At 42.1% G+C, this 18,125-nt stretch overlaps 1 protein-coding gene across 1 annotated transcript; it reads right to left on the reverse strand.

Moving 5' to 3' along the window:
* Nucleotides 1-338: 338 nt before the first annotated feature.
* LOC124137420 (sodium-coupled monocarboxylate transporter 1-like) lies at nt 339-17,802 on the reverse strand. The gene is made up of 11 exons (XM_046503702.1): nt 17,437-17,802; nt 16,379-16,430; nt 15,677-15,744; nt 15,275-15,429; nt 14,923-15,063; nt 12,183-12,312; nt 7,166-7,254; nt 3,263-3,378; nt 2,529-2,596; nt 1,287-1,370; nt 339-521 (listed from the first exon to the last, which is right to left on the reverse strand). The coding sequence occupies exons 1-11, from the start codon at nt 17,800-17,802 to the stop codon at nt 339-341; spliced, it is 1,452 nt and encodes a 483-aa protein (XP_046359658.1).
* Between the last annotated feature and the right edge of the window lie 323 nt (nt 17,803-18,125).

Raw genomic sequence — 18,125 nt, forward strand, 5'->3', positions numbered from 1 at the left:
GAGTAGTAGAGAAACGACAAGCGGTAGATAGCAAGAGTGTCGTCCCTGGAAGTATACGTTCACGAGGCTTCATTTCTTAATACATCAGAACGTACCTTACGTCAAGTTATTGTGTTCATGAAGAAACGTTTGCTGATTTAAAGGCTAACATTCCTGTGTAAAAGCACAGCACTGTTTCAGTGGGATGACTTGTTTTTGAAGCTATATTTAAGACTATGAAAGTGTTGGACAAATAAGTATGATCAGTAACTTAAGAGTCGAGACAGGACGTGCCTTCATTCTCTCGGCCTCATATAGTCACGCAGTATTTGAAACCACAAGAGTACATGAACATTAACCTACTGTTCGGCAGTATTGTTGGCAACCAGTGTTGGTGTCGTGGGCATGGTGGAGTTGGTAGCGTTCCAGTTGCAGCCTTGTACAGAGAACTGCGACAGTGGCGAGGTGATGTCGTGGATGAAGGCCCCAACTGCGATCCACAACATGACGGTGATGCCCGAGATGTAGCCGCACAGGGCGCCCTGCAATTGGTAAACATGTGACACTAATCATTTACCTCAGCACATATATGGAGAATAGAGAATTGCACGGAATAATGACACGACACGTATTGTAACCCTACATATGTCAGTATTATCTCCCTGAAGATGAAACATAGTGTAAGCGTTGTGTTTGCATAGCAAAGTTAGTTTCCGTTTCCATGACACCCCTTGTCAATATAATATCCACTTTCAAAGTGCATTGAAAGATTTTCGTCGAAAACAACTATATCAATGTTCTTGATGTGCATTAAACGTGCGGTCAGTACATAGACGATGTATTATTACATGTGGGTCATCAATGAGAAGGGGGCACGGGTGGCCCAGTCGTCTAAGGCGCCGCGATTCGCTGTGCAGAGTTGCGTCCCTTAGGGACGCCAGAAACCTATGATTGTGGGTTCGAATCCCGGTTCGCCCCGATTATGTTTCTAGGTTTGTCAGCACCATACCCGTGCTCGTGGGTTTCACCGAAGTGGTAAACGTCTGAGACCTGCATCACTTCGGGCTTTCCTCCCACATTAAGCTGACACGCCGCGACATAACTGGAATACTGTTAAAAGCGGCGTTAAACCCAACTCACTCACTCACTCATCAATGAGAACTTTGTCAGAAAGTGAACACAGCATGATCAAACGTTGTTCATCTTATACATGGTGGCATAGCGTTCTATTGTTAGTGTCAGTATTGAAAGTGTTCTGTGAAAAAGTTAATAAATAACGTTATTGCTACAAAGGTGTGATGACTCACCCAGTGATTGGCACAAGGGAAGAACATCCCAAGTATGAAGACCCCGAACGCTGGTCCATCAATGACATTGGTGATGTAGGACAACTGTGCAATGTGACACACATGGAATCATCCGTTAAATGACGCATTTCCACAAAGAGGACAATAGCATATACACTTCCTTACTCTAAGTAAATCAAGTGTCAACATCATCGCGTTATTGTCAATGGACAAAGAATCAGAAGCTTAACTTCCGTTGTGCAAGGTTTCTCATATACAGAGATAAAGTTATTCTTATTAGCAAACGTGATATAGTTGACAGGTACTTATTTCTTTTGTAGGTTAGAATGCACGACAACAAAACATGATATTGGTTTGTCAATACTGGCCAAACCAATGGGAAGCCATTTGGGCATTTCACTCTGTAAGATTTATTTGAAACTCATGTATGAACGTTATTCATACATGCGGATATTTTGTGCTGGACATCGAAAAGGGGTAGTGTGCCATATAGTGCTTAAGGACGCAGTGATCCACCGTTTTTATGATTCTTAACCATTGCTTTAAAAAAATCAGAATGAACATGCATTGGCTATTGACCACCTGCACCATAATTCTTGACATTATTTTTGTATGCCATTGAGTGTACTTTTTAGATAACATTATATCATGGGCTAGCTGGATAAAGATGTTTGTATATATTCAAGCTTGCTCATAAGAACGAAACATAAATGTATGATGTATGGTAATATTGATATAGTGTATCTATAATGTCATAATACACGCGCTGCTAGAAATATAATTCAGTAATCTTGGACACGGACTAACGCACTGACCCGCATTATTTGCATGGAGGCTTTGATGTATATATGACATGTGGTGCATATAGATAGGGTTAAAACTAGGGGCAGAAAAGTAAACATCATTGAATATTGTAAAACCAGAGCGCTTTGAGTAAAAGATAATAATGCTGATTTTTCACGAGGCCTGGTATTATTTCTGGATAAACAATCCATTATAGCACATACTCTATACTGTACGTTTCAGGCCTGACATCGAAGGAATTGCCTAGCAGTGATTCTTTTTAATTTCGAACATTTCATGACGTCACAGAGGTATATTCACAAATTTTGAGTCAATTCAAGCCACAAGTGAGAAGAAAAATAAGCTTGGAAAATGGACAAACTTGAGGGTCGTGCAGTGTTGAAGTACTTAAAACCTTGTTACATTGGTGGGCTATGTGCGTGCGGTATTTGTATATACCTCAAGCAAGTTATTTATTCCTGAAGCAAGAAACGCTATCCCAATGCACAGAGCTCCACATGTTACAGCTGAAAGCAGACAATATAAAATGTTCATAGTACACTGATATCTTTTCTGACATATTTAATCCCGGGCCGGGTTGGTAACAGTATCTCCTGAAAGTACATACCACATACATTCTTTTGTTAAGTGACAACTCAATACTTCCAGCAAATCGTACCTCTTGATCAACCCAGGGGATTCCAAACTGTTTAATCACAAGACAACTCTCTCATACGACTCTTGCTCAGAAGTTATTTGATCAAGATGCCCACACTCAAGGCCCAGACAAAGCAGTAAACATGTGGAGGTCATTTACAACACATATTCATGATATAATTGTACTATCGGCTCTGCAGAAATTTCTATTGAATATGGAAAGGGTTTTGTCGCTTTTATTTACGCAAAGCAATGTTTCTTCCTACAATGATTTTATTCTGGTACAATGATAATATCGCCCGTACCACACAGGTGACTGGTTATCAGCATGGACTATATCAATCACTTCTACACAAACCTGCATTGGAATCGGATGGTCAGCAGTATTGTCTCGACTGCAATGTCAGCCCCGACTAGGGGCCATAGACGTGGTTATGTCTCCATAATGCTTGCTTGAGCGTTTTTTTGTTTATGATCACTGAATCTTCAAAATAATTTAATGGATTACACTCTGTCATGAATGACCTATGACCTACTTGTAACCTTGGTGATGACAGAAGCTGTGAAGTTGTTGATGTTACAGCTGCAGAAAGGTCGGATGTAGTCCTGTAGAACCACCGCGGACACGGCATTCATCCCGGAAGAGAGGGTGCTGGAAGAGATGACTATGTTACATTCATCCTGGATGAGAGGGTGCTGGAAGAGATGACTATGTTACATTCATCCTGGAATAATTTTTTAATTTGAAGTTTACACGATATTAGGCTTTTCCATTGGACGAGAGGTCGGTCACATGACCGCAAAATTGACGTTCATAACTGTATGAACGACACAATTTGACGTTCAAATGTTTTTCACGAGACTGTGTTCTTGAAATGACGTAAACACTGACGGACTACTTCCACATTCCTGGGGAAACCCCTGGGAATTCCCTAGCAAGAAAACATGCATAAGCGTTCTTTCTGATCATTTAGAACCTTTATTCTTGGTCTCAGCGTTTCAGTATACATTGAGAAATGTCAGAGAGCGTGACTGCATGATTGTTCACGAATATCCTCGCTACCGCCCATCCTAATGAACAAACGAAGAAATGCACATCTAAACTATCGTAGTATCGACTCGATCCGTGCCTAGGCTGACATTGACCGTCTCCAGCAATCTATGAATTTACCTTTGTGTCTGTTTGACGCATCTTTATTCACCTTTCAATGATCGGTCATTTGATCAATGATGATTTACACATGTAACCGCCACAGGTTCATTAACAACTTCGGAAATCTCTCCCGTCACGTTTATCGTGTCGGCCAATTTGACGTCTTGTACTTGATGTAAATGTATTACGACGCGCTGTCATTGTGACTGACTTACTGAGGTAGTTCTTTACAGACCTTTCTCATCTAATGAGGATGTGATTTGAACACATGTGCTGCGTAAGGTGTTTCTGAAGAACAAGTTGTGCATCCATACGCCCATGTCACCTCTCTTTTTGAGGAACTATTTTACTCCGCGATATAGCTGGTTGTTGAATGGCTGTCAGTGTAAACATGAAGTCACACGTACTAAATATAATTGTGTTTAGATCTTGGCCTACATACTTTCAGGTAAGAAATTGTGATAAAAAGATTATAAGAAATTGACTTTCGCAAGCTCCGTCGTTCATACAGTTTGGCCCTCACTCTATGAAGGTTCATACTCCAATGAACTCACACAAAGTGAAGGTCAATTTTTAAAGAGAGGGTGCTGAAGAGATGACTATGTTACATTCATCCCGGATGAGAGGGTGCTGGAAGAGATGACTATGTTACATTCATCCCGGAAGAGAGGGTGCTGGAAGAGATGACTATGTTACATTCATCCCGGATGAGAGGGTGCTGGAAGAGATGACTATGTTACATTCATCCCGGAAGAGAGGGTGCTGGAAGAGATGACTATGTTACATTCATCCCGGATGAGAGGTTGCTGGAAGAGATGACTATGTTACATTCATCCCGGAAGAGAGGGTGCTGGAAGAGATGACTATGTTACATTCATCCCGGAAGAGAGGGTGCTGGAAGAGATGACTATGTTACATTCATCCCGGAAGAGAGGTTGCTGGAAGAGATGACTATGTTACATTCATCCAGGAAGAGAGGGTGCTGGAAGAGATGACTATGTTACATTCATCCCGGAAGAGAGGTTGCTGGAAGATATGACTATGTTACATTCATCCTGGATGAGAGGGTGCTGGAAGCGATGACTATGTTACATTCATCCCGGAAGAGAGGGTGCTGGAAGAGATGACTATGTTACATTCATCCCGGATGAGAGGGTGCTGGAAGAGATGACTATGTTACATTCATCCCGGATGAGAGGGTGCTGGAAGCGATGACTATGTTACATGCATCCCGGATGAGAGGGTGCTGGAAGCGATGACTATGTTATATTCATCCCGGATGAGAGGGTGCTGGAAGCGATGACTATGTTACATTCATCCCGGATGAGAGGGTGCTGGAAGAGATGACTATGTTACATTCATCCTGGATGAGAGGGTGCTGGAAGAGATGACTATGTTACATTCATCCCGGAAGAGAGGGTGCTGGAAGATATGACTATGTTACATTCATCCGGGAAGAGAGGGTGCTGGAAGAGATGACTATGTTACATTCATCCTGGATGAGAGGGTGCTGGAAGCGATGACTATGTTACATTCATCCCGGATGAGAGGGTGCTGGAAGCAATGACAATGTTACATTCATCCCGGATGAGAGGGTGCTGGAAGAGATGACTATGTTACATTCATCCTGGATGAGAGGGTGCTGGAAGCGATGACTATGTTACATTCATCCCGGATGAGAGGGTGCTGGAAGAGATGACTATGTTACATTCATCCCGGATGAGAGGTTGCTGGAAGAGATGACTATGTTACATTCATCCCGGATTCGAGGTTGCTGGAAGAGATGACTATGTTACATTCATCCCGGAAGAGAGGGTGCTGGAAGCGATGACAATGTTACATTCATCCCGGATGAGAGGTTGCTGGAAGAGATGACCTTGTTACATGCATCCCGGATGAGAGGGTGCTGGAAGAGATGACTATGTTACATTCATCCCGGATGAGAGGTTGCTGGAAGATATGACTATGTTACATTCATCCTGGATGAGAGGGTGCTGGAAGAGATGACTATGTTACATTCATCCCGGAAGAGAGGGTGCTGGAAGCGATGACTTTGTTACATTCATCCCGGAAGAGAGGGTGCTGGAAGTGATGACTATGTTACATTCATCCCGGAAGAGATGGTGCTGGAAGATATGACTATGTTACATTCATCCCGGATGAGAGGGTGCTGGAAGAGATGACTATGTTACATTCATCCTGGATGAGAGGATGCTGGAAGAGATGACTTTGTTACATTCATCCCGGATGAGAGGTTGCTGGAAGAGATGACTATGTTACATTCATCCCGGATGAGAGGGTGCTGGAAGAGATGACTATGTTACATTCATCCTGGATGAGAGGGTGCTGGAAGCGATGACTATGTTACATTCATCCTGGATGAGAGGGTGCTGGAAGAGATGACTATGTTACATTCATCCCGGATGAGAGGTTGCTGGAAGAGATGACTATGTTACATTCATCCCGGATGAGAGGGTGCTGGAAGAGATGACTATGTTACATTCTTCCCGGAAAAGAGGGTGCTGGAAGTGATGACTATGTTACATTCATCCCGGAAGAGAGGTTGCAGGAAGCGATGACTATGTTACATTCTTCCCGGAAAAGAGGGTGCTGGAAGTGATGACTATGTTACATTCATCCCGGAAGAGAGGGTGCTGGAAGCGATGACTATGTTACATTCATCCCGGATGAGAGGGTGCTGGAAGCGATGACTATGTTACATTCATCCCGGATGAGAGGGTGCTTGAAGAGATGACTATGTTACATTCATCCCGGATGAGAGGGTGCTTGAAGTGATGACTATGTTACATTCATCCCGGATGAGAGGGTGCTGGAAGCGATGACTATGTTACATTCATCCTGGATGAGAGGGTGCTGGAAGCGATGACTATGTTACATTCATCCCGGATGAGAGGGTGCTGGAAGAGATGACTATGTTACATTCATCCTGGATGAGAGGGTGCTGGAAGAGATGACTATGTTACATTCATCCCGGATGAGAGGGTGCTGGAAGATATGACTATGTTACATTCATCCCGGAAGAGAGGGTGCTGGAAACGATGACAAATGGTCTTTTTCAACAATACCTTTAAGCTAGATGATCGGCTTGATTATCCACTTATATGGCGGAAACCTTTTTGTGTAGGGTCACATATTGTTGTTTGTAAGAGTATCTAACTCGTTAGAAACGTTTTGAAACAACTCGCTATGAGATACAGGGTATCTGACAGACACTTGTGTATTGATCTCTAGGTATTGCATATATAAACAAATGATATTGCTGTACCTGAGACTGCCACTGAAGATACATGACAGGAAGAGTCCAGGCAGACCTGGCAGGTGCCCCAAGATGTCCATCACAAACAGGGGCAGTAACTGCAATAGTCACAACATCACATTTCAGACACTACATAACTGATGCAGATACGTTGTTTTGAATTTGAGGTAGTCTTACTGTAAGAATGATATTTTATGGATTGATTATGGGGATCACAACATTTCGGAGTACATGCTTAATCCTTCATCGGGAGATCTGCCGTGAAAGGAAACTAAAAGTGGCCATTGACATCAGAAGACATCAGCCAGTCATGAACCGTGACAAGGGAACATATCTGTTTGAGAGGCATTACTTAGAAGTTGACGGATGACAAAGTAGGCATTACTTAGATGTTGACGGATGACACAGTAGCCATTTCTTAGAAGTTGACGGATGACAAAGTAGGCATTATTTAGAAGTTGACGGATGACACAGTAGGCATTACTTGGAAGTTGACGGATGACAAAATAGGCATTATTTAGAAGTTGATGGATGACAAAGTAGGCATTACTTAGAAGTTGACGGATGACACAGTAGGCATTACTTAGAAGTTGACGGATGACAAAGTAGGCATTACTTAGAAGTTGACGGATGACAAAGTAGGCATTACTTAGAAGTTGACGGATGACACAGTAGGCAATACTTAGAAGTTGATGGATGACAAAGTAGGCATTACTTAGAAGTTGACGGATGACACAGTAGGCAATACTTAGAAGTTGACGGATGACACAGTAGGCATTACTTAGAAGTTGACGGATGACAAAGTAGGCATTACTTAGAAGTTGATGGATGACAAAGTAGGCATTACTTAGAAGTTGACGGATGACAAAGTAGGCATTACTTAGAAGTTGACGGATGACAAAGTAGGCATTACTTAGAAGTTGACGGATGACACAGTAGGCAATACTTAGAAGTTGACGGATGACACAGTAGGCATTACTTAGAAGTTGACGGATGACACAGTAGGCATTACTTAGAAGTTGATGGATGACAAAGTAGGCATTACTTGGAAGTTGACGGATGACAAAATAGGCATTATTTAGAAGTTGATGGATGACAAAGTAGGCATTACTTAGAAGTTGACGGATGACACAGTAGGCATTACTTAGAAGTTGACGGATGACAAAGTAGGCATTACTTAGAAGTTGACGGATGACAAAGTAGGCATTACTTAGAAGTTGACGGATGACACAGTAGGCAATACTTAGAAGTTGATGGATGACAAAGTAGGCATTACTTAGAAGTTGACGGATGACACAGTAGGCAATACTTAGAAGTTGACGGATGACACAGTAGGCATTACTTAGAAGTTGACGGATGACAAAGTAGGCATTACTTAGAAGTTGATGGATGACAAAGTAGGCATTACTTAGAAGTTGACGGATGACAAAGTAGGCATTACTTAGAAGTTGACGGATGACAAAGTAGGCATTACTTAGAAGTTGACGGATGACACAGTAGGCAATACTTAGAAGTTGACGGATGACACAGTAGGCATTACTTAGAAGTTGACGGATGACAAAGTAGACACAATTCATGGATAACAATTTATGTATTTTACTGTAATGGCGACGTTATAGATCCTTATGCCGTGTTCAAGCAACGTCGCCATTACAAGAAAATAAAGAACTCGTTACCAATAATTGGTTTAATTGTCGCATTATCCCCATCAACGTCAAGTAATCCAGCTGGCTTCCACTTGCACTGTCCATTGCTAGTATCCTCTCAGCACTACATTACTGCTGGCTTCCTTTGTAAAGTGTCCACCTTTGTGATCTTATTACATTTGTTGTATTTACATGTACATACATCTGCTCTCTGCATCCTAGCATTTATGCACCTGATGGCGGAGTAAGCATTCATTCTGAAACGTTGTGTTCCTCATTATGAAGAAGTTGACATCCATCCATTCACTTTTTTATGTGTATCACTTTTTAAGGCCTCTCACAGAATTGAGTCTAAATGTAGATTACATATCGTGTATATAATTTGGAACCGAGCGCTCAAGCCTCCATGAAACAGAGTAGAAACAAGCGAATGCGACCTATTGCAGAATAGCAAAATGAAAACAGTTTCAAGGACTTGGTAAAAGTAAAATGCATGATGTTCGTGAAAAGTTAACACATGACAGGCAGACGGCATGATGGGTGTAGTGTAATGCAAGCAGCGTATAGAAAACGTACAGGAAAACTGTGAAAATACATTAGTGATGGGGTCACAACATACACGAGTGGAAACGAAAAAACTAGAACAGGACTGACGGATTGAGTGGAACTCAGACAGTCCTGGAACAGGGCGGACATAATGGGTGGAAATCAGACAGTCCTTGAACAGGGCGGACATATTGGGAGGCAATCACACAGTCCTGGAACAGGGCGGACATATTGGGAGGAAATCAGACAGTCCTGGAACAGGGCGGACATATTGGGAGGAAATCAGACAGTCCTGGAACAGGGCGGACATATTGGGAGGAAATCAGACAGTCCTGGAACTGGGCGGACATATTGGGAGGAAATCAAACCGTCCGGGAACAGGGCGGACATATTGGGAGGAAATCTCACAGTCCTGGAACAGAGCGGACATATTGGGAGGAAATCAGACAGTCCTGGAACAGGGCGGACATATTGGGAGGAAATCAGACAGTCCTGGAACAGGGCGGACATATTGGGAGGAAATCAGACAGTCCTGGAACAGGGCGGACATATTGGGAGGAAATCAGACAGTCCTGGAACAGGGCGGACATATTGGGTGGAAATCAAACCGTCCGGGAACAGGGCGGACATATTGGGAGGAAATCAGACAGTCCTGGAACAGAGCGGACATATTGGGTGGAAATCAAACCGTCCGGGAACAGGGCGGACATATTGGGAGGAAATCAGACAGTCCTGGAACAGAGCGGACATATTGGGAGGAAATCGGACAAGCCTGGAACAGGGCAGACATATTGCGAGGAAACCAGACAATCCGGGAACAGGGCGGATATATTGGGTGGAACTCAAACCGCCTCAGAACCCCCTGTGCTGTGCTGTAGTGCCCAGTAGACGCCAACACACTTAATACGAGTGGTTTGTAAGGTAGTACTATCTTGTCTCAGGAACCGTATGGGTCTAAAAATAAAGATTAAGATGGCCGCCATACTGATGTGTGTCATGATTAAAAGAAAGAGGACTGGGTCTTTGTCCCCAGACTGGAATCGAAAGTCACAAGTGTCAATATTCCTATTCATCATTAACTTGATATATTTGTACATCATTATGTTCATAGTCTATCAACCCGTGAAGATTCCGGGGTAGAATAGGTCTTCAGCAACCCATGCTTGCCGTAAAAGGTGACTCTGCTTATCGTAAAAGGCGACTAACGGGATCGGGTGGTCAGGCTCACTGACTTGGTTGATGCATGTCATCGATCCCAATTGCGTGGATCGATGCTCATGATATTAATCACTGGATTGTCTGGTCCAGACTCGATTATTTACAAACCGCCGACATATAGCTGGAATATTGCTGATTGCGGCGTTAAACAAAAAAGCAACCAATCATAGTCTATCAAGTTTATTGTTAGTCCTTGTGGTACATGTGTTATGCAAGTGCCCTTGAATCTGATCTGCACATGTAATTTCAATACACTAGTATATTATACATCACATCCCTATTTTACTGATGATATGCACTTTATAAACCATGTTTAAATTCTAAACATGTTTACAGGTGTTTAAATTCTAAACGTGTTAAACGGTTTTAAAATTCTAAACATGTTTGGAATTGGGGGTGTTGCGTTAAGGATGTGTTCAGCTGTCAGTTTGAGGTCATGTCATGTGTTTACACACGAAACGTATTGAGATAGACAACTCTAAATGCGCAAAACCCTTAGGATTGAAACTAGTTCCTAAACATGTATGTGTTTAATTCTTTTTTGTGTTAAAGTGCATTATTCTAAATAAGTAATATTTACTAATCGTCAGCATCTTCGCCCTATCTACCAGGCAGGATAGTATATTGGCTTTTTGAAAACCTTCTGGTCGCTGTCACTGTTAGAGCCGAATTTTAGGTATTTGTGGTTCATTGAGAATCCTTTTAATTAGAACTTTGTTAGGGTTTGTATGTGTACATGGATGCATGTGTTTAGTATAGTTATAAGATAAAACATTAGAAACAGCCAGCCCTTGCTGCCAGTGGCCATTTCAAGCTATTTTCCCAGGGGTTGGTGACAGCAATAGTATAATGTTGCAGCTAAGACTTTAAAGTTAATTGTTTTGTGTGGAGTCTTAGAGGTCGTGACCTGATCAACAGCGATAAGCATCCCACAAGAATTTCAGATATATAGTTGGACGAATGAGTGAGAAAGAGAGCAGAGAGTTTTAAGATACGAAAGAAGTAAGACATGTTTCTAAGAGAGTGTAAGAAGATTGTGTTAAGGGAATAGAGGACATACGGTTTTTCAACCTGTCCGAGCTACTGTCCGAGTTACTATCCTGCATTTATCCTGCAACTGTGCTGTTCATTATATTACGACTTATTCTTGGAGTGTGTGATATATTACTCAATCATTGTGTGGATATTCACTGAATTTATGGAATTATGTTATATGGAATTCGTGAAGTTTGAAATTAAAGACAATATTAAAGTGCTGGATCGAGTTGAAACTTTGATATCCTCTATCTCCATTAATTAGATAACTTAAGAGTTCACAGTCACTATTTAAGTTTGAAGAACTCACTAGGCTTGTTTCTCAGTGTGGCTGTGACGTCAATATTGATTAAAGATTCAGCGCCATATTGCTCTTTTTGTAATGAGGTTTGTTTGTTATCTAACAATAATAACAGTATTGATATATGTCTAAATATAGGCTATGTATATTCACCCGTAATTTTCAAGGGGAAAGTACAGGTTCCTTTGCTTGATGTCAAAATGCAAATTTCCGATCAATGAGGTAAACATTCTAATGCGATCCTTATTTTACTGTAAAGTAGTATCCCCGAGTAGTTCACCTCATCCGTCGTGCTGACGAGGTTGTACTGGAGGGGGTCACAGTCCTTGTAGAAGGCAAACAGAACTACCCCGACCATGCAGCACAGGCTGACAATGAGCACCAGCTGGGCCCCGCTGCACCACATCGCACTGCAAGACAAAGCAGGTTATCAGACAAATCAAGTCAGCTTTTTTTACATTCACTCTCAAAGGGCAATTCAATTAATTGAATCCTTCTTCAAGCATTGCAAATATTGTAAGTCCCTGTGGTCCCAAGTATGGTGATCTAACTTCAGTAGCTGGCGATCCATAGCCCGTCTTTATATTGTGTTGTTGACTGAATGTATATTTTGACATGCTCTTAAACTGGCTTTACGTACATCTGTAATATACTATTAAAAAAAAGAAACGCATAACCCGTATTTGCTGAGAAAATGTTGTATATTCAAACATGAATAACTTGGTAGGAAATGAACTTGAGTACATGAAATTTTACATCCGTTTAGGAGAGATCAATGTCTATACAATGATGTCCATAACTTGAGGTAAGGCATTCACAATATTCCTCAAACGTGAAGAGAGTATCAATATCTGTTGTGCCCACCACGTGCACGAATAACACTTCTCACACGCCTTGTCATGGACTGGATGAGACGCTGGATACCGGCCTGGGGAATCCTCCGCCACTCCTCCTGCAGAAATGCAGCTAGTGCCAGGAAAGTTTGGGGTTGATGTTGACGGTGACGGAGACGGGGATCAAGTTCATCCCACAGGTGCTCTATTGGGTTAAGATCCGGGGAACGGGACGGCCAGGGGAGCACGTTGACATTGTTAGCAGCGAGAAAGGTCATTGTGACACGTGCCGTGTGGGGCCGGGCGTTGTCCTGCTGGAAAATCTCACGTTGGACGTCAATGGCTGGCAGGAGGTGTGGTAGCAGGATGGTGTCTCTGTAGCGTACAGCCGTCAGGTTTCCCTGGACGTGGACAAGATCGGTACAATCAGTGTAGGATATTGCCGCCCACATCATCACACTCCCTCCACCAAATCTGTCCACTTGACGAACGCAGTTAGGGGCATAACGTTCATGAACACGTCTGTAGACCCGGTTCCCACTATCTCGTCTCTGCAACAGGAATCTGGACTCATCGCTAAACCAAATGCGTCGCCAGTTGCGAAGGTTCCAGGCAGTCACGTTGTTACACCAACGGAGACGATGAGCACGATGGTGACGACGTAGCACGTTCCCGACGTACGGTCTCCTGGCTCTCAGTCCATGTTCTCTCAGCCTGTTCCGTACAGTCTGGCCTGATATCCTCCTAAGTCCTGGCACCCTGGCCGCAGTGCTCTCACCCGTAGCAGTACGGTCACGCAAATGGAGGACCCGGATGTAGCGATCCTGGGCTGGTGTGGTGACTTTAGTTCTTCCTGTACGGGGACGGTCATTTGTTGTGCCTGTTTGGTTGTAGCGAGCTGTAAGCCGTGATATTGTGCTTTGGCTAACATTCAGACGTCGGGCAACAGAAGATTGGGACTCGCCAACCTGCAGTCTTCCAATGGCGATGTTCCTTGTGGCAGCATCAAGACGTGGCATGTTCATTTGGCTTGGAAACACCTTCTGAACGAATGCCTATTTCCGAAAGCAAGCTTGCTTTTTATTGCCAAACACTGCATGCTTTTCCTGCCCAATTTCAACGTGCAAGATGCCACTTGTTGCGTTGTGGCGATGCATTTCATACTCATTCTCAAAAAATCACATCAAAGTCAACATTTTCAAGAAAAATCGATTTGTTGCAAACGGAAGTGTGTCAATTGATGCGCTTACCAATATTGATACATATTTTGACGATAATATGAATACAATAGGTATTTATTTTCGTTTTGACATATCAGTAACAACTATGCGTTTCTTTTTTTTTTTTAATATCGTTTGAATATGTATTATTAATGTCAAATTTTGTTTCGTCACGATATGACTGAAATAGTACCCATGTGGCGTTAAATTTTAATTCACGTATTAGCTCAACCATTACAAGGATTTCAAGTGATGTAGCAGGAAACCAACAGAGTGTGCCTGGCGAAGGCCTGGGAGGCAGAAAGCTTCACTGCGTATATTAATACGTTCAGGACATGCTCGTACAAGCACATTATTAGTTATTCATTTACTTCCCAGTTAATGAAAACAGGTGTTGGTGATTGCTGAATAATGTTTGTTTATACGAAAGCATCCAGATGAAATGTCAAATGCATTCAGGATGCAACTGAAACTTGCAGTGCAACCTTATCACATTCCTCCAAATAACGAAATACCAAATTATCAACATGTCTTGCATATACATTCATATATACGAATTTCGTACATTCCACTTCATTGGCTAGTTGCTATTTCCATGTCAACTGGTGTGTCAAACATGTACTAACTGTGATTATGTTGTACCGTGTTGTACCGCGTTGTACAGTGTTGTACCGTGTTGTACCGTGTTGTACCGAAGCTCCCCACCTGAAGACACAGGTACGGGGTAAAACGTATTACCGTATCCTTTATTATGTGGGTCGATGTTTGGTAGTTTTTGTTGACACATCCCTGTTATAAAGTCGGAATAGTACAATGGTCTCTGTCGGCTTTCTGTCGAGCTTGCTGATGGTTATGGTCATGTTTTCGTTGTTAGATTTGCTCTACTACTGTATGTGGTGTAATAAAGGAGAATGTGGCCCTGTAACGCATTTATTTATCAAGATTCCCGTAATTCCTGCAAACCTACATCTGAGCTTTCTTTTGTGTTGGACAGGCGATGAGTCGTTGTACCTGACACTGGTTGACTGAATAGAAGGACATCCACATGATACCCCCACCAACAACAGCGGACCAGACTGACACTCGGGTACCAGGATCGACACTGAAGCTGAACAGCATTACCTCAGTTAGTTGTTCCAGATAGGTCTCTCATGATCAAACACACAAAACAGTAACAGACGAACACAGGAGTATGAAAGGCCCTCATTCGCAGGGGTCTCTTTATGTTGTATAATCTATCCAGAGAAAATGTCTTTAATATTATGTCTTTGTCATTTATTGAAATGGTTAATAATCTAAAAGTATATACTTCGTCTTACTTATCAAAATAGATCCTGGAGTTTGTACTTGCAATTTGCCACGCCCTGTCAAATCCTCCTAGGACGACAGAGCCTTGGATGACGACAGAGAGTAGACCAACTACCATCAACCCAGCCTGGAAACTGTCAGTCCACAGAACAGCTTTCATACCACCCTAACGGGACATACAATACAGACAAAGAGAGAAATAAAGTCAAGTAAAATTATGAATATTTCCTCATCAATTAAAATCCTAAACTTGTAAATTGTAAGTGAGTAAAAGAATAGATACCTGAGATGTTAAACATGTCTCTCAATTATTGTTAGTAACGCCCGAGTTAAGTTACAGTGTGTAGTGTACCAGTCGCTTTGCACGTTCGTTTGATAGTGACTCACTGGTTGATCAGTCCAATGTAACTCACCAACGTTGTATACACTGTGACCAAACACCCTATCGTGACAATCGACACCCACAACTCCATGCCAGTTACTGTAAGTTTAAATATCATATTAGTCACATGAGAAAATACATTGATATGTGCACTTGTACACGGCAGACATACAATGTAATGTTAAAATCAACATTTCATTTTAAGTTTTAATACAATCAGTAAATGAGCTATTGAGCAACTGGATTTTCTGGTCCACAGATCACTTGATTACAGGCCGCTGTCGCATGGCAGGAGAACCACAATGCGGCGCCAGGCAACAAACACTTACATGTTAATCAAATTGTGCGAGTGGCGGGTACTACCGGTAGGACATGTTTACCATTAACGCGAACACCCGGTGTCCTCACTGATTTTGAGTGATCTATTCAAATACTTTTCAGGGGCGTTCGGGTAGCCTAGTTGGTAAGCGTTCGCTCGTCACGCCGAAGACCCGGGTTCGATTCCCCACATGAGTACAATGTGTGAAGCCCATTTCTGGTGTCCTGCGCCGTGATATTGCTAGAATATTGCTAAAAAGTGGCGTAAAACCCTACTCACTCACTCATGTTCTTTTCATTTACGCCAGATGGAATCTGTTTTGGCAGGTGGTGTAGACTGATTATTCTCTGGCTATGATGTTTTATATATTCAATAGTTTTCATTTTCAGAGTTGCACGTGCAGTAATTACCAACCTGCTTTCAGAGCTAATGCAGGTGCGTACAACACAGTTCCCATGTAAAATATCTGCAAAGAAAAAAGGGAGCACCTTAAACACTGATGAGATTTAGGTAGACATCTTACTGAACTCAAGTCATATCTTAAAAAGCGGATAACAAAATGTATTATGATGCACATTTCTGATTGTTCTATTTGCAAGTAGCTGCTAGACCAGAGAACTGAAATACCACAAATTTGGAGTATTTGTGTGTGCGCATGCATATATACAGTTATTCGTTCACCTGATGAAGAAGTAAGCATAAGATCCGAAACGATGTGTTTCTCATTATAAAGATGTTGTATATATGTGTGCATGCGTGCGTGCGTGCTTGCGTGCGTGCGTACGTGCGTGCGTGTACTTCCACTAATTGTGCTTTTGAACCGAAACAACTCACTGTTTGAAATAACCAGCCAATGGTCACAGACGTCCTCACAGTTTTTCCAAAACGCTTTTCAATGTACTGAAATAAAAGCACAAGGAAAGGTATTTCTCGTCCAGCTTTTTAACTGTAACGTGTTTGAAGGTGGAACAAGTAAATGATGGGTACATCTCTAGATGACGATTGGATTTCACATAATATCAAGGTCATTTCTATTTATTTTGTGTCAGAGCCTTTTTACCATTTGGTGATCATTTTGACAATGTTGCCTCAGATAGGTGTTGATAAGTCTTGACAGCGGATGAATACGACCAAACGTAGCAAATGTAATAATTGTTCTTCAACACATTTGTGTAGGAAGTATTTTTAGAACAAAGATGAAAGGCAGTGACAGCAGACAAACCCCAAACATGCACAGCTAAGTAGTTATCACTGGGTAACATAATACGATGCTCAACATTACATGAACAACTGGATATATTATCTGATTGAAATCATGAGAACATATTTATGAAACAAATTTCAGAACAAGGATGGAAGGTTATTACTAAGTACGAAACCAAATATGTATGTTCTTATATCAGAAACGAATAAATATTCAAAGATCAATCTCGATACAAACGAGTGAAAGGTTGTGACATGCACACAGGTACCTCGTACACGCTGGTGATCCCAATGTTGTACAGCACAGGGTTGAACACATGCGCTGCTCCCGCCACTGCCAGCACCATCCCCAGGGCCAGCCACCAGAACATCGTGGTGTAGTTGTAGATCTCAGCCGGAAGTCCTAGCAAGGTCATGGAGGAGAGGAACGTCACAGCCAGGGACAAGGACACCGGAAGTACGCCCATACTTCTTCCTGCTACCAGATATTCAGCTGGATCTTGATCCTTCTTGTTTTTGAATGCAAAATATAGTCCAATAAATAACATGACAGAGAGTGTGCAGCCAAACACAGCAAAGTCCACCACTCCCAGGGTCTTGGCCTCTCCAGTCTGAGTGCTGTAGGACGTCTCCATGTTGTCTCTTCTATGACGCGGATTACAGTTCTATGTAAAAACAATACATAATGCTAAAAACGTTTAATCAAACAGTGTTTGTTCCACTTTGATGACATTATGTAGTTCTCTTGCAATAAATGAGACACATATTACCATTACATGATTGACTATTTGCGATCCTGTAGGAATCCATGCAAGTCAACCAACGTCACCGCTGTCTTTACGTTACCACTGTGAGCGTCTACTAACAACACGCGGGAAATATCTAATCAACTACTTCACTCAAAATAAATTAATGTGTTTTGTATGTGAAATTATATTTGCGATAAATATGCCAAATG

The sequence above is a fragment of the Haliotis rufescens genome, unplaced genomic scaffold (genome assembly GCF_023055435.1).
Source record: "Haliotis rufescens isolate VD_foot unplaced genomic scaffold, xgHalRufe1.0.p SCAF_26, whole genome shotgun sequence".
NCBI classification, from domain to species: Eukaryota; Metazoa; Mollusca; class Gastropoda; order Lepetellida; family Haliotidae; genus Haliotis; species Haliotis rufescens.